Here is a 19655-nt window from a genome sequence, read left to right as displayed (position 1 = left end):
GCTTTCAGTTACACATGAGTCATACTTTGCTAATCTTAATGTAATTCTTTTAAGACAGCAAAATTCACCTCAAAGTTCAGTCTAGGTGAAATATACTGGTGACTAAGATGTGCAGAACCCCCTGAGACTTGGCTAATATCTTCACAATTTCTAGATTCCATTACCTTGTCATGGTGCTGGAGCTTGAGCACCTCAATGACGTCATGAGCTAAACTGTGAAGGGACACCCAAGATGGGAAGGTCATGGCAGAGAGGTCAGACTAAATACTATCCCTGGGGAAGGAAATGGCAACCCACCCCAGTATTCTTGCCATGAAAACTAAATGGATCAGTACAACCAGAGATATGTCGGTATACCATCGGAAGATGGGACTCCCAGGTCGGAAGATGGTCAAAATGCTACTGGGGAGGAACAGAGGATAAGTTCAACTAGCCCCAGATGTGATGACGCAGCTAGCTCAAAGCTGAAAGGACGGCTAGCAGTCGATGGTGCTGGTGGTGAACGACGAATCCGATGTTCTAAAGATCAACACACCATAGGAACCTGGAATGTAAGATCTATGAGCCAGGGCAAATTGGATGTGGTTATTGAGGAGATGTCAAGATTAAATATAGACATTTTGGGTGTCAGTGAACTGAAATGGACTGGAATGGGCCACTTCACATCAAATGACCACCAGATCTACTACTGTGGACAAGAGGACCAAAGAAGAAATGGAGTAGCCTTCATAATTAATAATAAAGTGGCTAAAGCAGTGCTTGGATACAATCCAAAAAATGACAGAATGATCTCAATTCAAATTCAGGGTAAACCATTTAACATCACAGTGATCCAAAGATACGCCCCAACCACAGATGCTGAAGAAACAGAAGTAGATCAGTTCTATGAGGATCTGCAGCTCCTACTGGATAGTACGCCAAAAAAAGATGTTATTTTCATTACAGGAGACTGGAATGCTAAGGTGGGTAGTCAAACGACACCTGGAATTACAGGCAAGCATGGTCTGGGAGAACAAAATTAAGCAGGACATAGACTGATAGAATTTTGCCAAGACACTGTGCATAACAAACACTCTCTTCCAACAACCTAAGAGATGACTTTATACATGGACTTCACCAGATGGTTGACACCGAAATAAGATTGACTACCTCCTTTGTAGCCAAAGGTGGCAGACATCTATGCAGTCGGTAAAAACAAGACCTGGAGCTGATTGTAGTTCAGATCACAAACTTCTTATTGCACAATTTAGAATCAGACTAAAGAGAATAGGGAAGACCCACAGATCAGTTAGATATGAGCTCACTAATATTCCTCATGAATATGCAGTGGAGGTGAAGAATAGATTTAAGGGACTAGATTTAGTAGATAGGGTCCCGGAAGAACTATGGACAGAAGTTCGCAATATTGTTCAGGAGGTGGCAACAAAAAAAGTCCCAAAGAAAAAGAAAACCAAGAAGGCAAGATGGCTGTCTGCTGAGACACTGGAAGCAGCCCAAGAAAGAAGGAAAGCAAAAGGCAACAGTGATAGGGGGAGATATGCCCAATTAAATGCAAAATTCCAGAGGTTAGCCAGAAGAGATAAGTAATTATTTTTAAACAAGCAATGCGTGGAAGCGGAAGAAGATAATAGAATAGGAAGGACAAGAGATCTCTTCCAGAAAATTAGAAACATTGGAGGTAAATTCCAGGCAAAAATGGGTATGATCAAAAACAAAGATGGCAAGGACCTAACAGAAGCAGAAGAGATCAAGAAAAGGTGGCAAGAATATACGGAAGATCTTCTGTATAGGAAGGATAATAATATCGGGGATAGATTTGACAGTGTGGTCAGTGAGCTAGAGCCAGACATCCTGAAGAGTGATGGTGAATGGGCCTTAAGAAGCATTGCTAATAACAAGGCAGCAGGAGATGACGGTATCCCAGCTGAACTGTTTAAAATCTTGCAAGATGATGCTGTCAAGGTGATGCATGCCATATGCCAGCAAATTTGGAAAACACAAGAATGGCCAACAGATTGGAAAAGATCAACTTCTATCCCCATACCAAAAAAGGGAAGCACCAAAGAATGTTCAAACTATCGAACAGTGGCACTTATTTCACATGCCAGTAAGGTAATGCTCAAGATCTTGCAAGGTAGACTCCAGCAATTCATGGAACAAGAATTGCCAGATGTACAAGCTGGGTTTAGAAAAGGCAGAGGAACTAGAGACCAAATTGCCAATATCCGCTGGATAATGGAGAAAGCCAGGGAGTTTCAGAAAAACTATTTCTGTTTTATTGACTATTCTAAAGCCTTTGACTGTGTGGATCATAACAAACTGTGGCAAGTTCTTGGTGGTATGGGGATACCAAGTCATCTTGTCTGCCTCCTGAGGAATCTGTATAACAACCAAGTAGCAACGGTAAGAACAGATCATGGAACAACGGACTGATTTAAGATTGGGAAAGGAGTACGGCAGGGTTGTATACTCTCACCCTACCTATTCAACCTGTACACAGAACACATCATGCGACGTGTTGGGCTTGATGAAGCCAAGGCTGGAGTTAAAATCACTGGAAGAAACATTAACAATCTCAGATATGCAGATGATACCACTTTGATGGCTGAAAGCGAGGAGGAGCTGAGGAACCTCATGACGAAGGTGAAAGAAGAAAGTGCAAAAGCTGGGGTGCAGTTAAACCTCAAAAAACCTAAGATTATGGCAACCAGCTTGATTGATAACTGGCAAATAGGGGGAGAAAACGTGGAGGCAGTGACAGACTTTGTCTTTCTAGGCACAAAGATTACTGCAGATGCTGGCTGCAGCCAGGAAATCAGAAGACGTTTACTTCTTGAGAGGAGAGCAATGACAAATCTGGATAAAATAGTTAAGAGCAGAGACATCACACTGACAACAAAGGTCCGCATAGTTCAAGCAATGGTATTCCCCATAGTAACCTATGGCTGCGAGAGCTGGACCATAAGGAAGGCTGAGCGAAGGAAGATAGATGCTTTTGAACTGTAGTGCTGGAGGAAAATTCTGAGAGTGCCTTGGACTGCAAGAAGATCAAACCAGTCCATACTCCAGGAAATAAAGCCAGACTGCTAACTTGAGGGAATGACATAAAAGGCAAAACTGAAGTACTTTGGCCACATAATGTGAAGACAGGATACCCTGGAGAAGATGCTGATGCTAGGGAAAGTGGAAGGCCAAAGGAAGAGGGGCCAACCAAGGGCAAGATGGATGGATGATATTCTGGAGGTGACAGACTCGACCTTGGGGGAGCTGGGGGTGGTGACGGCCGACAGGAAGCTCTGGCGTGGGCTGGTCCATGAAGTCACGAAGAGTTGGAAGCGACTGACCGAATAAACAACAACAAAACTAATGTTCCACTTGAGCAGGTTCTTCCAAACCTGCTGTGGAATTTGGTTTGAGCAATATTCAGTAGCGTCTCTATTCTCGGTGCAGTTTGTGACCTTGAAAGCTGTTGTTCAGAAAGCCTTAAGGTAAAGCCAAAGGGAAAATGCTTCTTTGGTAAAATCCTTTATTTACCTTGGGAAATCTGTAGACTCCGAGGCTAAAATGGAAGGAAGGAATCCTGCCCAGTGTGCTAAGTCTCCAACACCTGGTGTGCCAGCTTTTGATGTGAGTCTCTGTCTTAGAATTGAAAAGGAAGGAAATTTTGGTTCCGCCTCCCTCTCTGTTAGCCATCCCGTTGTTCCAGCAGCAAGTATAGCTCCTGAGGAGACTGCTAAAGAGTCTTCTTGGTCCAGCAGGACGTATAACCTGCAAGGCTCCTCAGTATGCTGTTGTTTACTAGTATGTTATTGTCTTCAGATCTATTCATCCCTGTTAGGGCTGTTGCCATGAATAGTATGATAAAAAAGAGCCATTCCAGCAGGTCAATGAGATAAAGGCTCCAGTCAAGAGCTCACTTTAGAGCAATCTCACAGATTCACTTAAAACACAATACTTTTCTTTGGCAGCATTCATATTTTTGGTCCATTATTTTCAAGTAAAGGAGGAGGGTGCAGGAAGAAAATAGGTGTATCAGTTGCCAGGTATTGCTGCAGCTGTTTGCAAAGGGGAAATGGTTAGCATCTTCCCCCCACCCAACCCCTATTCCCCACGTGCTATTTCTTAGTCAGAAGCAAATGGCTTTTCAGTAATTAAGACTTCTGGTTTTGTGAGCCATTCTTGTCACCTCATCTGGAGGAAGTTTGTCACAGGAAGATTAAGACCCTTTGTTGAGCAGTCAGCGTGTCTGCTAATGTAGACGTTTTCCCTAAGATTGAATCCAGCCATGGCAAACGGAAAAGAAAACAGTGAAACTGTTTTTTGCAGTGTGCATCTTTTCCATTATACCTAGTCTCAGTGGTGGGAGAAAAACAAAATCTTCTTGCACGACTTACAGCAACAAATGCTTCCAAAAGAACTCTGGAAAACCCATCTGTAGAAGAGTGTAATGTGTCAAGTGTAGGACTCCAGAGCCTTTCAGCATCTATTCAGAACTATGCCATAGTTCCTAATGATTTTGCATTCCAATTCAGGCTGCTGCAGAAGGGAAAGCATTGGGCCCAGCGGACTGCAGATACTAACAGCTCTCAAATCCATATTAGTGTAATACCATTATTAGGCCAACTCAAAGGTCACAAAAATGTGTAAGCTTTTGAGATCTCCAGATCTCTTCATCAGGCAAGAAGCAGTGACAATTTGAGCAATGAGAGCAAACCCCATTATTTAAGGCACCCGTTCCAAATCTATCAAAACTTTGCTTACAGTCTGTCTTAAAAACAGGACCATTAACCATGTAATGCCTTGGGATGGATGCACCTGTCAAGCTTGATTTTGCTCAGGTTTTCATTTTTCTACTGCTGAGTTTGTCCATCCTGTTCCTGCCTCAGATTGTGATTTTTTTCTCTTTTTTTAGTTAACTCACAAATTTGTACATATTTCATGCACATTTTTCAAATATACACATTTTATATGCATTTCTTTGAAATAAGCACATTTTTATGTGCAAAAAGCATTTTATGTGCATTTTTACAACTATGCACATGTTTTATACACACTTCTCCAAAGGTATGCATTTTTCGGATGCTTTTTGATGGGGGTGAACTGCATTGCAAATGTCAGAATCTACAGGTTTTAATGTCCATTTGTGTTCCAGTTCACATTTAGGTTTGAGAAATGTTACTTTGGTAAGTTTGCATTGAAATTGCTAATGGAACAAATTTCTTACCCATACCTAGAAATGCCACATTTTATCCTGGATCTTCTAGTTTAGCCACATCATGTGTCTCATTATCCATCCTGCTGCACTGAGTGCCACAGGCAGAACAGCAACCATGCTTGTTTGGTAGCATTTCTTCTTCTACCAACTTTCTCAGAGCTGTATCTTGGTGTGTTCAGTGACCTTTTAGCCTCTCATGATGAAGGCAATGGAAAGACGGCAGGACGAATAGCCTTTTCTCTCAATTTTTCTTCATTTTGATAGACACGCAAGACTTACAGGCCACTCTGGGGCCCTCCTCAAATGAAATGACTTTGGTGATGAGCCAGGTGTCCAACACATGCCAGCTGCAGTGCTCATAACTCAGGTCTTGACAAGTAATGGCTTCTGTTCAAGGAGGAAGGTTGGGGGAGGGAGAACCTGGGAGACTCAGGCATGATAATGAACCTTAACTCCAGTGTCTCCAGTGTGGAGAGGAGGAATCCAAGCTTCAAGACCCTTCACCTCTGTGAGAAGGAAATTAATTAGCCACAGATTTCCTTTTTAATTAAAGTGTAGGTATTGCACTGCTACTGCCTTCCAGTGGTATGCAGTTCTTTAAGTCTGAATAGCTGATGGATCTCATGCTTAGGAAAATGAAGGACCACAGAGCATAGTATTAGATATTCAGCCTCTGCAACTGAGGATCTATTTTCAAGTGCTTAGCATACAAAGCCAGGAGAGAGTGGCACAGCTCCAGTTTTAGTCATCAACACAAAGAGTCATTTTTTATTTTGTTTTGTTTTTTCAAAAGATTGCACCCCCAGAGATTTCCATTGTGTTTCCTGTTCACTGACTTTTCAAAGCTTTTCAAAATGGGAGCTTTATCTCCCTGGAAAATCTGCTCTCAGCTGAGGGTGCCAAAGTCTGCAGAGAATAACAGATTTGGACCCCTGAATGCCATAGAAACCACTTCCTTCCCTAATTCCCATTGCATCCTCCTAAGTATACAATCCTTGCACCAAATTCACACAGCGAAGGCATGCAAAGAAACGTCTTGGAGGCTCCTCCATAGGAATGTCAGAGGAATCCATCCGGGGAGTGAAGTTCACTGAGCTTTCATCAGCTCAGCTCCCTAGACTTCAGCTCGCCTACCCACAAGCTGGCCTGACTTAATGCAGATTGACTTAAGCAAGCTCATGGATTTTCATTTTGGGGATCTTCTCCTTAAATCAACATTTATTTGTGCAAAGATGGGCTGTAATAGGCTTAATTTGCACAATTGTGTCCACATTTTGTGCAAGTTGCAGGTGCAATTTGCGCAAATTCAGCATATTATGGCTGAAATTTGGGAATATTACGGCTAAAATTTGTGCAAAGTACCCAAATTGTCACTGCAATTTGTGCAAATGTTGATTTAAGGTGGGGGGAAGCTGAGAAGAGTTCCTGGATTTCGAGAAAAAGGCTCGGCACAGGTCGCAAATGCAAGCTAAGCTGAGGGCTCTGGGGAAATCCAGCAAGCCTATAAAGGAGTGGATTTCCCCACGATGGCCATCCCCACTTCTCCATGAAGCCATTAAAATATCTTTCACTACAGACTCATCAAAGTCTCAGCCTGTCAGGGTGGACACTGAGCCCATAGAATCCCAGAGTAGTTCTGATTCTGAGGAAGAGCAGTCGCTCCTGGGAGAGGAGCGCGCTCCTCTTTCCCAGGACCAACAGCTGATGGAGATTCCTCCCACCGGCATTCCTAGTTTAGTTAGCAGTCCAGGGAGTGACCAAGCACAGATAGCAGACTTGGTGGATGCGCGACGCAGACGCAGAGAGCAGCGCAGATGGAGGGCACGGAAAGGAGGCGTAGTGCCCGGTTGGCGCACAAACAATGGCTGCGCCCAGAGGATCCAAGGGAAAAGGGGAGGGACTCTCTTTAGTCCTTAAGTTCAGGGGTCTGCCAGTAATTCCCTTTCAAACGGGGACCAACTGTTCCAACTTAGGGCATAGGTACTGTGCTGCTCAGATCTAGTTGCTACCTGTAGAGTTGTTAAGTTGTAAAAGAAGAATAAAGCTTTGAAAGGAATTCCTTTGTCTGTGTCTGGACTTGGCTACTGGATTAGACTGAGAGAGGCCTCCAAGGAGCCCTTGACACAGCCTGTTTCAGAGGTTTTGCACAACCTGGCTGTTCAAGGGAATGATTCTGTTTTTAATTGTATGCAGAAAATTAGTACGTGCTTCATTTAGCTCACTCCGAGCCCCAGGCATGATGCCCAAATCAATAAGAACAGGTCAGTTTCTAAAGCAGGGATAGACAATTTCTATAATGTCAGGTCCAGAAGCAGACACAGGCCAGTCTACACACAGGCGGTCAGGCTGTTGCAGCAGCAAGAGCTCTATAGTTATGAAGTGCAAATGCTTGGGCATGTTTGGAACATTATGTATACAATGCAAAGGCAACTAAAACAAGCTGTAGCATATCTCTTATCTCTCATTTTGCAAACAATTTTCCTTACAAGCACACCTTGATTAAAATCTGAGCCAAATCAAATTGCTTTATTGAACAGATAATCCACGAGGCCCCTTATTGGCCACCCTTTCCCTTTATTCACCTTGATGCACCAGCCTTGGGTTCTCCACAGCTGAGGCATCTCTGCCTTGAGCGATAGCATTTTCTCTTGCTGAATTGTGACTGAGGCAGGATATGACTGATCACTTTAAAATCCTGAGTGAGTTGGAGAAAGTCAGTGTGTACCAGTACCTAAATAAATAGGTAGGTAATACATAAAGCTAAAAAGCATTTTCCTCCCACAGTTACTACTGGAAGGCATTACGAATGTGACATTGCAGAGAAGGGCCATATTATTGCTGAATACCCCTTCCCTGTTCTCCTGCTTCTTCCTTCAAACAAATACTCAAATTAGATAAATTCCTAGAAGAAATTTGGACAAATGGCCAGTATATGCAATAAGATGTTCTTCAATCCCTTATTTCTGAACAGGTAGGAATACTGGTAGAGGATGAATTGTTCCACAGCTGTGTTTATTTTTCTAGTATACGTCTGTATCATCTGGTACTGAATGCCATTGAAGATCAAACACTAGGCTATATGAACAGCTTTGGGAGTGCTAGTTGCCTCTTTACACTGCCCTGTGCTCTTGGTATTAGGTGCTCCCGAAGGGACAAGTGTGAGAGGCAAGATGAACCATACCGATTTGCAGCGAACATCAACCAATGCATGACTATCATTGTTCAACCAAGCAGCATCCCGGTTTCCGAGTACAGCCTTCCTGTAAGTAGCCATGGCAGATGTTTGCTTGCTTTAAAAATATGCTATTCTTATTCTCTGAATTTCCACAAGAGTGTGATGTTCTACTGTCTCAGATAACAGCACAAGAAGGATTTTGCTTAATATGTCCTACTAAAGTGCGGGCGGGGGTTGTGCGCAGAGAGAATGAACTCCCTTTTGCAAAGTTGTAGGGCACTGTTTCTTTTATCCTGAGCCACTAGGGGCAGATCTTACTGCTTTTCATTTACATGACTGAGAGTAGTGAGAAGGTGATTACTGCAAGGCCGCTTGCTCTGTATGACAATAAATAAATACAATTCTGCATCAGGTCTCTATAATTATTAGGGATGTCAGAAAATTCCGCGACGGATCTCAGTGAGGCCAAATGCAAGTGCATTTGGCCCCCCGAAATCCATTGCGGAACGAAGTCCCCGCCTCCCTCAACCCACGAAAGTCGGGCAGGACAAAGCCCCCGTCCCCCCAACCCACAAAAGTCATGCGAAACAGAGCACTTACCTGCTCCCGTCGGTGCCAACTTGCGAATGGCGGCCGCCCTGCGGCCGCCATTCGCTTCTTCTTCACGGTCATGATAGGCTACGTAAATACATACGTAGCCTATCACGGCTAATGCAGGGACACCTTTTGTGTCCCTGTGGAGGCCGTGATAGGCTACGTAAGTATTTACGTAGCCTATCACAGCAGGCTTAAAAAAAAAAGTGTACACAAATGGCGGCGGCTACAGCAGCCGCCATTTGCGTTCTGTATTTTTCGCTGTTTTAGCCTACGTAAATATTTACGTAGGCTATTACGGCCAAAAAAAGGGGAACACAAATGGCGCCCACTACGTCATTTGCGTTCCCCTTTATTTCGCCATAATAGCCTATGTAAATATTTACATAGGCTAAAACGGCGAAAAATACAGAACGCAAATGGCGGCCGCCGTAGCCGCTGCCATTTATGTACGCTTTTTTTTTTTTAAGCCTGCCATGATAGGCTACGTAAATACTTACATAGCCTATCACGGCTCACTACAGGGATGCAAGTGGCGGTGGCTACGGCTGCTGCCATTTGCATCCCTGCTGCCCAGCGGCCGGATATCCGGCCACGGGTGGAGCCGGCCGGCAGCTCCGCGGAATTGTCGCAGAGCGGAGCCGGCCGGGCAGGATTCTGCGGGGGCAACCAGAGTGCCTCCCCCCCATTGAGGATTCCAGGGGGAGGGACAGCGCGCCTCCCCCGCCCACCGCGAATGAATCCGCGAAACGGTAAGTGACTTTGGTACATCCCTAATAATTATAAAATGGATTTTAAAATCATGCTGAGTCTTGACAGTTATATCATTAGCTCAAAGTTAAGGGCCTGTTCCATAACCCTCTCAGAGAGTAGCAGCTACAGTCTGAATCATTCTGTGTTAACTTTCATTTGTAGCTGCCACTCTTGAGGCAGCCACACACACTCAGTCATGGTTGGCTTTTTGCATGACTCTGTGAATGTAGCACTTTGAGTGTCTCCATTGGGGTATTAACAGCCAATCCATGCTGAGTTTCGTGTGTAGCAATGGCATCTATGCTATCACCTCCGTGTGTGTCACCAGTGGCAGGAAGTGAATAAAAATTGAGTTCTATGTATAGTGATCTGAGGAATTTGTGAGGCCCCAAGGCAATATCTTTTACAACCACTGAGTTTTTAGGGTTTTAATGGAAAATATAATTCCATTGTATTTTTAAACAACATGTGCAAGGAAGTTCCTCAGATGGAAAGCCGAGATGCCTGCCGTCTTATTAAATGCTTGGTACTGTCAGGCTGTGACAGAATTGTCAACTCCACTTCTCTGCCTACTGGTATTATCACTCTTCAGGTCAGTGGAGCAACTGCAGCTGCAATGCAGCGTCTTACAAAATTGGTAAAGAGCTTTTCTGCTTCTCTCTTGAAGAGAGAAAGAAAAGGCAGAGAAAAGAAATCGTTCACATGCCTTTTCTTTTCTCCCTTATGCAATGTCAGGTAGTGATCTCTTTCCTTTTTTTTCTTTCTAATTTCTCTAGCTCAGCTTGCTGGTGAATGATGCACCCGACCTGTCAAGTGGTATCACTTGTGTATTTGGAAATCTCACTGAAGTGGAAGGCCAGGTTTTGGGCAAGCAGATCATATGCATTTCACCAGCATCTAAGGATGTCCCTGCCATACCGGTGGACCAGGGTGAGTGGCTTGACAATTGGGTTACAACATACCTGATCAACCTGTAGCACAGACAGCAGGAGTTTGTAGCACAAAGGAAGAGGAGTTCAATTACTGGTGGGCTTGACTGTGAGATAGATTTAGGCCTACACTCCTGCCTGTCTCTCCAGTGTTGGGCTGCTTTCTACTCCCTGACTCACTAGACTAGAGTCAAAGACACCCCAAAGAATATTTATCATCATGCACACCAGAGAGACACCCTGCCATTGACTTGTGGCACACTTGCCTACATGGTTGTCTGCCATTTGCATTTTATGTGGATTAGCCTTACAATGCATGGGAGCAGTTAGCAAGTCCTGAAAGACTGGGCTTTTATCAAAAACGTCTTAAGATCCCATGCATCTTAAATTAGCAATTTTATTGTAGCATGGGTTTTCATGAACTAGAGCCACATTGTCAATTGCATGGAATGTTTTCCTGAGTAGGTGTGTAGGTACATTTGTTGTGGGGCCAAAAGGCCATGAAATGCAGTGGGGGACACTGTTTGTGACATTTCTATGCAGAGACCATATATATGCCAGAACAGAGTGACTCATTCACAACACAAGTCCTTCAATATACTACCTTTCTAGCTATGATATTCCCATTTAACACCTTCAGTGAAAGAGAAAAAATCCACAGTTACTGATGTGAATGAAATTGAATTAAAACTAAATTTTTAATTTTAATTTAGCTACTTTGTACTGGAGTCTACACCAGAGATTGTGGTGCTGCTGTAAGTGAGGACCTGTAGTAGACAACTTCTGTATACCAGTCTGGCCCTGTCAATCTGTTTCTTCACTTCACTTGGTAGATACTGTAGTTTTACAAATGCCTGTTGAAAATAAATGTAATTGTGACATGTAGCTTGGCTATAGATTTTATCCGGCAGACAGAACTCTATCCCCAAAGAGCAGGCAAGAAGGAGATATCATCCACAAATATGGCTTCCCTGTAGTGGGTGTAATCTGCTTCTACCAAACGTTATGCACCCCACACATTTAAAAGTCAGTCTTCAAGCCATCTGCTTTCTGGGCTTATGTATCATTAGGGGTCTCTGTCTTTTGTTATTTGAGGCGGACCAGGAAGGAGGCAATGTGGGTGTTACTCATACTCTGAAGTCTGACTTAGTCACTATGAGTGGGTGGCGAAGCTTTCTATTTTTTTGGGATGTTTCTTTGCTAATATCATTGCTGTCAAGTTCTCTCTTACACATGCCATTACCAAACAGCTCATTGTTTTAAACTTGTTTTTCATTAGCTCGTTTCCATACTCTCCTGATAACTATGCAGAAAATGCTTGACGAATGTGCACAGAAGTTCAGGCCCGAAAATCTGAACAGAGAGTTCAGACTCCTGTTGCAGCTCAACTACTGTAGCCATTACCTGACTATTTTACCCTTTACCAATTTTTCAAGAACAGCCCCCTTTAATACTGACTTTGGAGCCTTCAGAGTAATAGATTTCTACAACTGTGCAGCAGCCATTATGAGTACTATTCTTTGTGCCCCTGTCATAGGTGCTTGGCACATATGTTGAATCGAAAAGGCATCCCCTGTCTGTTAGGCCCAACAATCATGTTGCCCCAGTGGTGTAGCAGTTCCAGCAATACCAGCCCTTCTCATATCTTTAGGGTGATATGAGGAGCCCTGACCATGTAAGAGGCCTTCATGCTGCAGCTCCCCATGTCAGCATGAACTGTGAAAACCTGGATTAATGTTTGCATGGGAAAGAGATGCAGCATGGGCTCTGTCTTGATGGCTTGGTGCTTCTCACATAACCATGGTTGCATGGGGAAGAGTAGTGCTACTGTGGCTCCCACCTGCTGCTGGGGTAATGTGAGCATTAGGTCTTGGAGATTGTGACATGACATAGGAGAAAAAGTGGCTTCTTAGGCATATAAGGTCCAGACCTTTTAGGGCTTTATAGTTCAAGAAAGCACTATTCATCTATGTCTTGGAAGGCTTTAGGGAGCTCATGCTAAAGTACCAGTGGGCTGTGACCCAGTGATCCTCTTGAAAAAGGAGGCTGGTCACCCCCTACCCTCCCATCAGAGCAGAACAGCCCTATGTAGACCACAATGCCATTAATTATGTTTGACGCATCCAAGTCTGAAAGAAAAGGTGGTAACAATCTCACCAAAGTTGTGGAAAAGCACCCCTGTTTGCAACTGAAAGGCCAGCACAAGAGAAACGGAAAGGGAAGAGGCCGGAAAGATAATGAGACTATGTATGAGGAATTTGAAAAGTTCCATCGTTGTGCCTGTGCTTGTTGTTTCAGTCATCCTTCTCTCACTCTCTTTTCAATTTTCTAGACTGGTTTGGAATAGAACTGCTGCTGAAATCTAGAGAGACCGGGAAGATGTTTGTCAGCACAGAGTTCAAGTTCTACAACTGCAGCGCCCACCAGCTGTAAGACACTCTCCTGTTCTTCCTATGCCTGAAGGCTTTAGCAGTAATGCTAGATTATATAAAGGTTTCTCAGTGCAGGATGTCAAGTAATAGGCCTGAAAACCAAGATAGCAAGAGTAAAAGAATCAAATTCAGAGCCCTAGTTGCCAGTGTTCACTAACATCTGCACCAGGCAGAACTATTATTTCCCACATTTGTTAGGATAACTGATTTTACGTACACCTATATATTATGATATATATAATATGCTCAAAATCCTACAAGCTAGGCTTCAGCAGTATGCGAACCGAGAACTACCGGAAGTACAAGCTGGGTTTCGAAGAGGCAGAGGAACTAGAGATCAAATCGCCAACATTCACTGGATCATGGAGAAAGCAAGAGAATTCCAGAAAAATATCTATTTCTGCTTCATTGACTATGCTAAAGCCTTTGATTGTGTGGATCACAACAAACTCTGGCAAATTCTTAAAGAGATGGGGGTACCAGACCACCTTACCTGTCTCCTGAGAACCCTGTACAAGGGTCAAGAAGCAACAGTAAGAACCAGACATGGAACAACCGATTGGTTCAAAATTGGGAAAGGAGTATGACAAGGCTGCATATTGTCACCCTAGTTATTTAACTTATATGCAGAGTACGTCATGAGAAACGCCGGGTTGGATGAATCACAGGTCGGAATTAAGATTGCCGGGAGAATTATCAACAGCCTCAGATACGTAGATGATACCACCCCAATGGCAGAAAGTGAAGAGGATCTAAAGAGCCTCTTGTTGAGGGTGAAAGAGGAGAGTGCAAAAGCTGGTTTGAAACTCAACATTAAGATCATGGCATCTGGCCCCATCACTTCCTGGCATATGGAAGGGGAAGAAATGGAAGCAGTGGCAGATTTTATTTTCTTGGGCTCCAAGATCACTGCAGACAGTGACTGTAGCGATGAAATTAAAAGACGCTTGCTCCTTGGGAGGAAAGCTATGGCAAACCTAGACAGCATAGTAAGAAGCAGAGACATCACCTTGCCAACAAACGTCCATCTAATCAAAGCTATGGTTTTCCCAGTAGTAACGTATGGCTGTGAGAGCCGGACTATAAGGAAAGCTGAGCGCCGAAGAATCGATGCTTTCGAACTGTGGTGCTGGAGAAGACTCTTACGAGTCCCCTGGACTGCAAGGAGGTCAAATCAGTCAATCCTAAAGGAAATCAACCCTGAGTGCTCATTAGAAGGACAGATACTGAAGCTGAAGCTCAAATATTTTGGCCACCTAATGTGAAGAGAAAACTCTCTGGAAAAGACCCTGATGCTGGGAAAGATTGAAGGCAAAAGGAGAAGGGGACGGCAGAGGATGAGATGGCTAGATAGCATCACTGATGCAATGAATATGGACTTGAGCATGCTGCGGGAGAGAGCACAGGACAGGAAGGCCTGGCGTGCTATGGTCCATGGGGTCACGAAGAGTCGGACACGACTGAATGACTGAACAACAAATATATTATGAGCATGACTCGATCATCTTGTCACCAAAGGTAGTATCGATATGATTAGATATCAAAGACAGGGCAGTGTATCATCATCACAACAGTATGGTATCAAATTAATCATTGTTAGTTGCCTCAAGCCTTTTTTGAGTGGTGGGCTATAAATGGATGAAATAAATAAATAAAACCAATAAATCATGTTTTGTGATATTGTGCTTGTGCAGCTATTGATATGTTGCATGCCAAGCCCTCTTATACTGATAGACTAAGCTTTAGGATCGGGCCGTTAGTTTTAGTTGTACAGACTTTAAAGCCAAGTCTCGCTTTTCTTAAGTCCTCTAACCTGTGGGCCTGTTTAGCCAATTGTCCCAAAAAGGGGTGAGCACTTCCTCTAAGTGAGTTTTCCGGCAATAATGGAGCCAGGATGTCTTGTTAGTCAAAAGTCTAAGGTAGCATAACTGTCTTTGATGAGGTGAGAGAAGTGGCAAAATTCTGTGGAACAACAGCTACCCTAAACTGGAAGGGCCATGAGGAGGGGATTCCAGGCTGTGGCAGAGCAGAAAATGACAATATGCTAAGTAAGGAAGGACTGATTTTGACTGTGGAAATGGCAGCTAAAGAGCAGGTGCCACACAGACCCCTGTCAATTAGAGAGAGAAAAGGAGAGAGAAATGGGTCAAATAAATGAGTAATTAAATATGCTCACACTGCTTAATATTCCTATCCCACTCAAATTTGCATTTGTATGATTAGAATAAGCTTCCTTAGCTATTAAGGTCATTACAGAAGAATCAAAAGGAAATTACAATTGAGGATTTAAGATGGAAGAAGATGGTTAATGTGTGTTTTAGCATAGTACGGGGCAGGGTGGGGGGAATTGCCCACACTCTCTAGTTTGACATGAAAGCATCTTTCATTTGTGAGGTGGTGAAATTTCTCATATATCTTATATTAGGTTTCAGGGGTTGTTATTGGTTTTTAGTTTGGTTTTTCCAGTGGTACCAGAGAGAATAATAGACCACAGCGGTCCATACTGGCCTGAAAAAATCTCTGACTGTCTATTGCGTTACCATTTGTTGGTGTGGGAAAAGAAAACCAGAGGATTTTATGCCATGAAACAGGGAAAGCAGCAGGAGGAATTGAACTCTTACCCTATACAGATGTTATTGGCCACTGCAAATATTAACTTCCCCCTTTTCACCTATATTGTTTATGATTACAAATAGAAGAAAAGATACTTCTATGTGGCAGAAGCAGACATGCTCATGATCCAAATGCTGTTTAGAGGTTTGCCCCTCTGGGAGCAGCTGCTCTCAAAATATCCCAAGGCAAAATTTGGTTAAAAACACCATCTCAGTGACAGGGGAAGAAAAATTGAATGTATTGCAGCAGCTAACCAAGGCCCTGGGCAGAAACTGGAGTGGAGCAATCATAGCTGTCTTTTCTTGAGCTCTAGCTGACCCACTAGATGGCATTAAACTATTGTTGCTGCTGTCACATACCAGTTACCTGGAGTCTTGAAAGTTACTGTTTATAAGTGGCTTGCCAGCACATCTGGAGTGATGTGAAGAGAGAAAATAAAATTATACCAAAAGTCAGTCACTAGCAGATGGCTTATGGGGGGTGGGGAGGCAGATGGAGAGACAGGACCAGGGGCAGGACGATTTTTCTGTGAATGGTTAATGGTATTCTAAATCTTTTGGCTAATTAGCCCAAAAAGTCCAGCACAGAAAAAAAAAAAAAAGCCACTTCATAAACTTGCAGCTATGATACTATGATCAGAGGAAAATCAGCTCTCCACAAACAGCCAAATTAACCACCCTTAATTTTGAAGTGTTCAGTCTAGTTGTGCAAACTTTAGCTCTGCAAAGTTAAGGAAAGGCCTGCTATCCTGGGCCAAAAGTTATTTATCAAAAGTCGTTTAAAATATTTTGGCATGGTTTTCTTTTTGTACATGTAATTGTATCAGTCATGTGAAGCCCAGCCTTGCAATCCTAATTTGCCATATAAAACTGGTAGTCATGGATCAGAGGCTTGTTTGTTATTCATCATATACTTTTTACACTTCTCAGCCAAAAATTGGTTCCCAAGGACAATTTGAATACAGTACACAATGCTGTTGGGAAAGGGGGAATCTCAGTCAGGTCAATTCAAGGATGATGGAGGGGTGTCCAGGTGTTGCCTCCCTCCCTCTGATAGGAAGGTCACCGGGTGTATCACGATCCCCTTCTGTCTATATAGTCTGGATAGCCTGTGTCCCATCTAGCTCCATCTTCTTAAAACTGCAGCTATGACAGTTGGAATCTGCATGCAGTTTGCTTAGGCAAGCCACTAATAAGCCACTTAGCATCTGCAATATGAAGGTATAATAGTGACCTATTTTACAGGGTTATTGTAAGATTAACTGAGATGGGGTATGGGAAGCACTCTGAACACTCAGGAGGTACATTATAAATGCCAAGTATTGTTGTATCTTTTCACCTGCATGGGCCTATCTATTTCCCTGCAGATGTGCCGGCAGCGCAAATATATTTTTTCTCTTAATTCTGTCGAAGCTTTATTATTTGTCACACTGCCCATCTGTTTCTAGATTTCCATTTTAACACTTGCTAGAAGTAAGGAAGAAAGTCATTTGGCAGTAGAAGCTGAAATTAAAAAATAAAAGACACCAAACTGTCAATATTATGGATGGAAGAATGCATCAAGTATCCAGCCCAGTAAATCATATATATTTTAAGTGTTCATTATTTTTAACCAAATGTGTATATGTTTTAATGAGGATTTTTTAGTATATGAATCCATAAAAGTTGTTGTTTTATCAACAGTATCATTATTGGATATTCAGTAATAGTCAGACATGATCAACAATAAACATATTTGCTCAGACTTATGCTTTCATCCACATAACTTGGTCTTTTATTTCTTTCTTGGCAGGTGTCTGTCTTGTGTGAACAGTGCTTTTCGCTGCCACTGGTGCAAATATCGAAACCTCTGCACTCATGATCCCACAACATGTTCATTCCAGGAGGGGCGGATCAATGTTTCTGAGGTATGGACACTGTATTTAGAAGCTAGGCAGCACCTTTTATTGTAGTACAGTTCTCAGATCTTTTCCTCATGATTCTTTTCCTCTCCTCGCCTCCCCTGCATCTCACCCACCCCACCCACACACACAAAGACTCAAGCCGTTCCAAGATGAAAAGTAAATGTGAATAGTTTGGTTGTTGATCTCATTTTAGGACTTGGGATAGAAGGGGCTTAAAATAAATGGAAGGTACAGAATCACAGAAGTGCAAACCACAATTCAAGCCTGAGATGGAGGTGTATTTGTAAGAAAGCCTGTGAAAAATTCTTTCTCTTGGAATGCTGGTAAATAGTGTCTATTTGATTGATGCAAGAGATAATGATCCCCATTGTCTTCTATTCTAGCAAAAATTGGGTTCTGTATCTTTAGGCGGTAATGCACCATCTGTTTACTCAAGCATAAATCCCAGAGAAATAAGTGGGGTTTATCTAGCAGGATGCTACCACCTTATATGGATTGTCACAACCATGGCAGTACATATATGTTTATAAAGCATACTTTTGACGTGATAGCACCAAGTGTCTTACTGAGGATCTCAGTCGTAGACCTAACAAGAAGAAGATTTATAGAGTGATTGGGGATGCAGAGTGGTTTAGAGAGAGTGTGCTTTATCCTCGTTCATAGTGAAGCAGGGATTTGGGGTTGTTGCCTGTTTTCAGAGTTTTTATACTTTGATTATTTGTTTGACATTAACCCAAGTTTATTAACATATTTGTAAATATATTAATGTGAGCATATTTGTAAATATTGGGATGGATTCGGGTTAAGGATATTTTTTGTTTAACTCTCAGCTGAAATGAGGAAATCACAACAGTGGAGGCTGGTGGCTGTGATATCAGTTGGGCTGTGAATCTGCTCTGGGTTTCAGTCAGAACTGGTCAGAACTCTAAAGGAACTATCCAAAGTGCTAGACCAAGGTTTTGGATAGGGTTCAGCACCTGGACAGCTCCTTCAGAGTTCTGACTGGTTCTGACTGAAACCCAGAGTGTATTCACAGCTCCAGTGACATCTGAGCCACCAGCCTCCACTGAATCACAAACATAGGCAGCTAGAAGCACATGATTGAAATGGGGTTGCTCCTGCATTTAACCAGGGTCTGGATTAAAAAATATAGATGAAGGCATAGTGCAGCAGCTGGCCACCCTTGCTGCCTGGGGTGTGCTGTCTAGGGAACACCAGCTCAGCCAGGCTGGCCTTCTTCTCAGAGGAGGTGCCCTCTTAGGGTTTGCAAACAGTTTTTTTATTTGATTTCTCTGGTTTTGTTCTAATATAACAGGAATGTAGAAGCAGTTTTAAAACATGGAATCATGGTCGGGGGAGAAGAGAAATCTCGGTTGTGTGCCTCCCAACTGAGGTAATACACATAGCCATCTAAAAGAGGGAGCAAACAACCATTAAATCCAGGATCTAAAATTACCTAGCTGCACCACTGGTTTGAGGAAATGTCCATGCAGAATGTCCTAACTGAGGGGCCAGATCACACAGAACTTCAATCATGTAGTTTACCCATGACTGCAAGCATTTTCCTGCCACTGTGGGGGCTCCTGATCTTGATTGGGACCTTGGCACAGAGATAGGGTGGGAGCTTTAACCCTTTTCTTCCCTCTATGGACCTGGGTGTGGTGGGGCGGGGGGAAACTGCACCTCGAATTTGCAGCAGAAATCCAAATTGTTATTGATAGAGATTATTTGTGGACAGTGCCAAAGAAGAGCTTTGTCCTTCTAGCTGAGAAAGGTGTGGAACATTTGGTTGAAAACTTCACATATATTTCATATTACAATTAGGGATAATTGGCTGTAATTCAGCCTCATAAAGGTGGAGTCTGACCAGCAAGGAAATGAGATTAAAGAGAATAAAACACTCAGTAATAAATGGCAAAATCAAGTTTCCTTTCTTCGTATCAAGGAATTGCACTGCATACAAAATGAACAAGAAATATCAGGCTAAAACAACATGCACATCTTCCTGATGTAGCATAAAGCCTGACACATAAAAGAACAA

The 19655-nt window shown here is 43.0% G+C and overlaps 1 protein-coding gene across 2 annotated transcripts in view; it reads left to right on the top strand.

Moving 5' to 3' along the window:
- Positions 1-19655, top strand: part of PLXNA2 (plexin A2) — a 611865-nt gene that overhangs the window by 397318 nt on the left and 194892 nt on the right. For both annotated transcript variants that reach the window (XM_084853404.1, XM_084853402.1), the window contains 4 exons: positions 8354-8477; positions 10514-10667; positions 12999-13095; positions 17503-17617. In XM_084853404.1, the coding sequence (XP_084709530.1) occupies positions 8354-8477; positions 10514-10667; positions 12999-13095; positions 17503-17617 (490 nt within the window). The remainder of the gene's footprint in view (positions 1-8353; positions 8478-10513; positions 10668-12998; positions 13096-17502; positions 17618-19655) is intronic.

This window comes from Heloderma suspectum, chromosome 4 (genome assembly GCF_057233095.1).
Source record: "Heloderma suspectum isolate Gila_16-S chromosome 4, 16-S_ref, whole genome shotgun sequence".
NCBI lineage: Eukaryota > Metazoa > Chordata > Lepidosauria > Squamata > Helodermatidae > Heloderma > Heloderma suspectum.
This window is presented reverse-complemented; position numbering and strand designations above follow the sequence as displayed.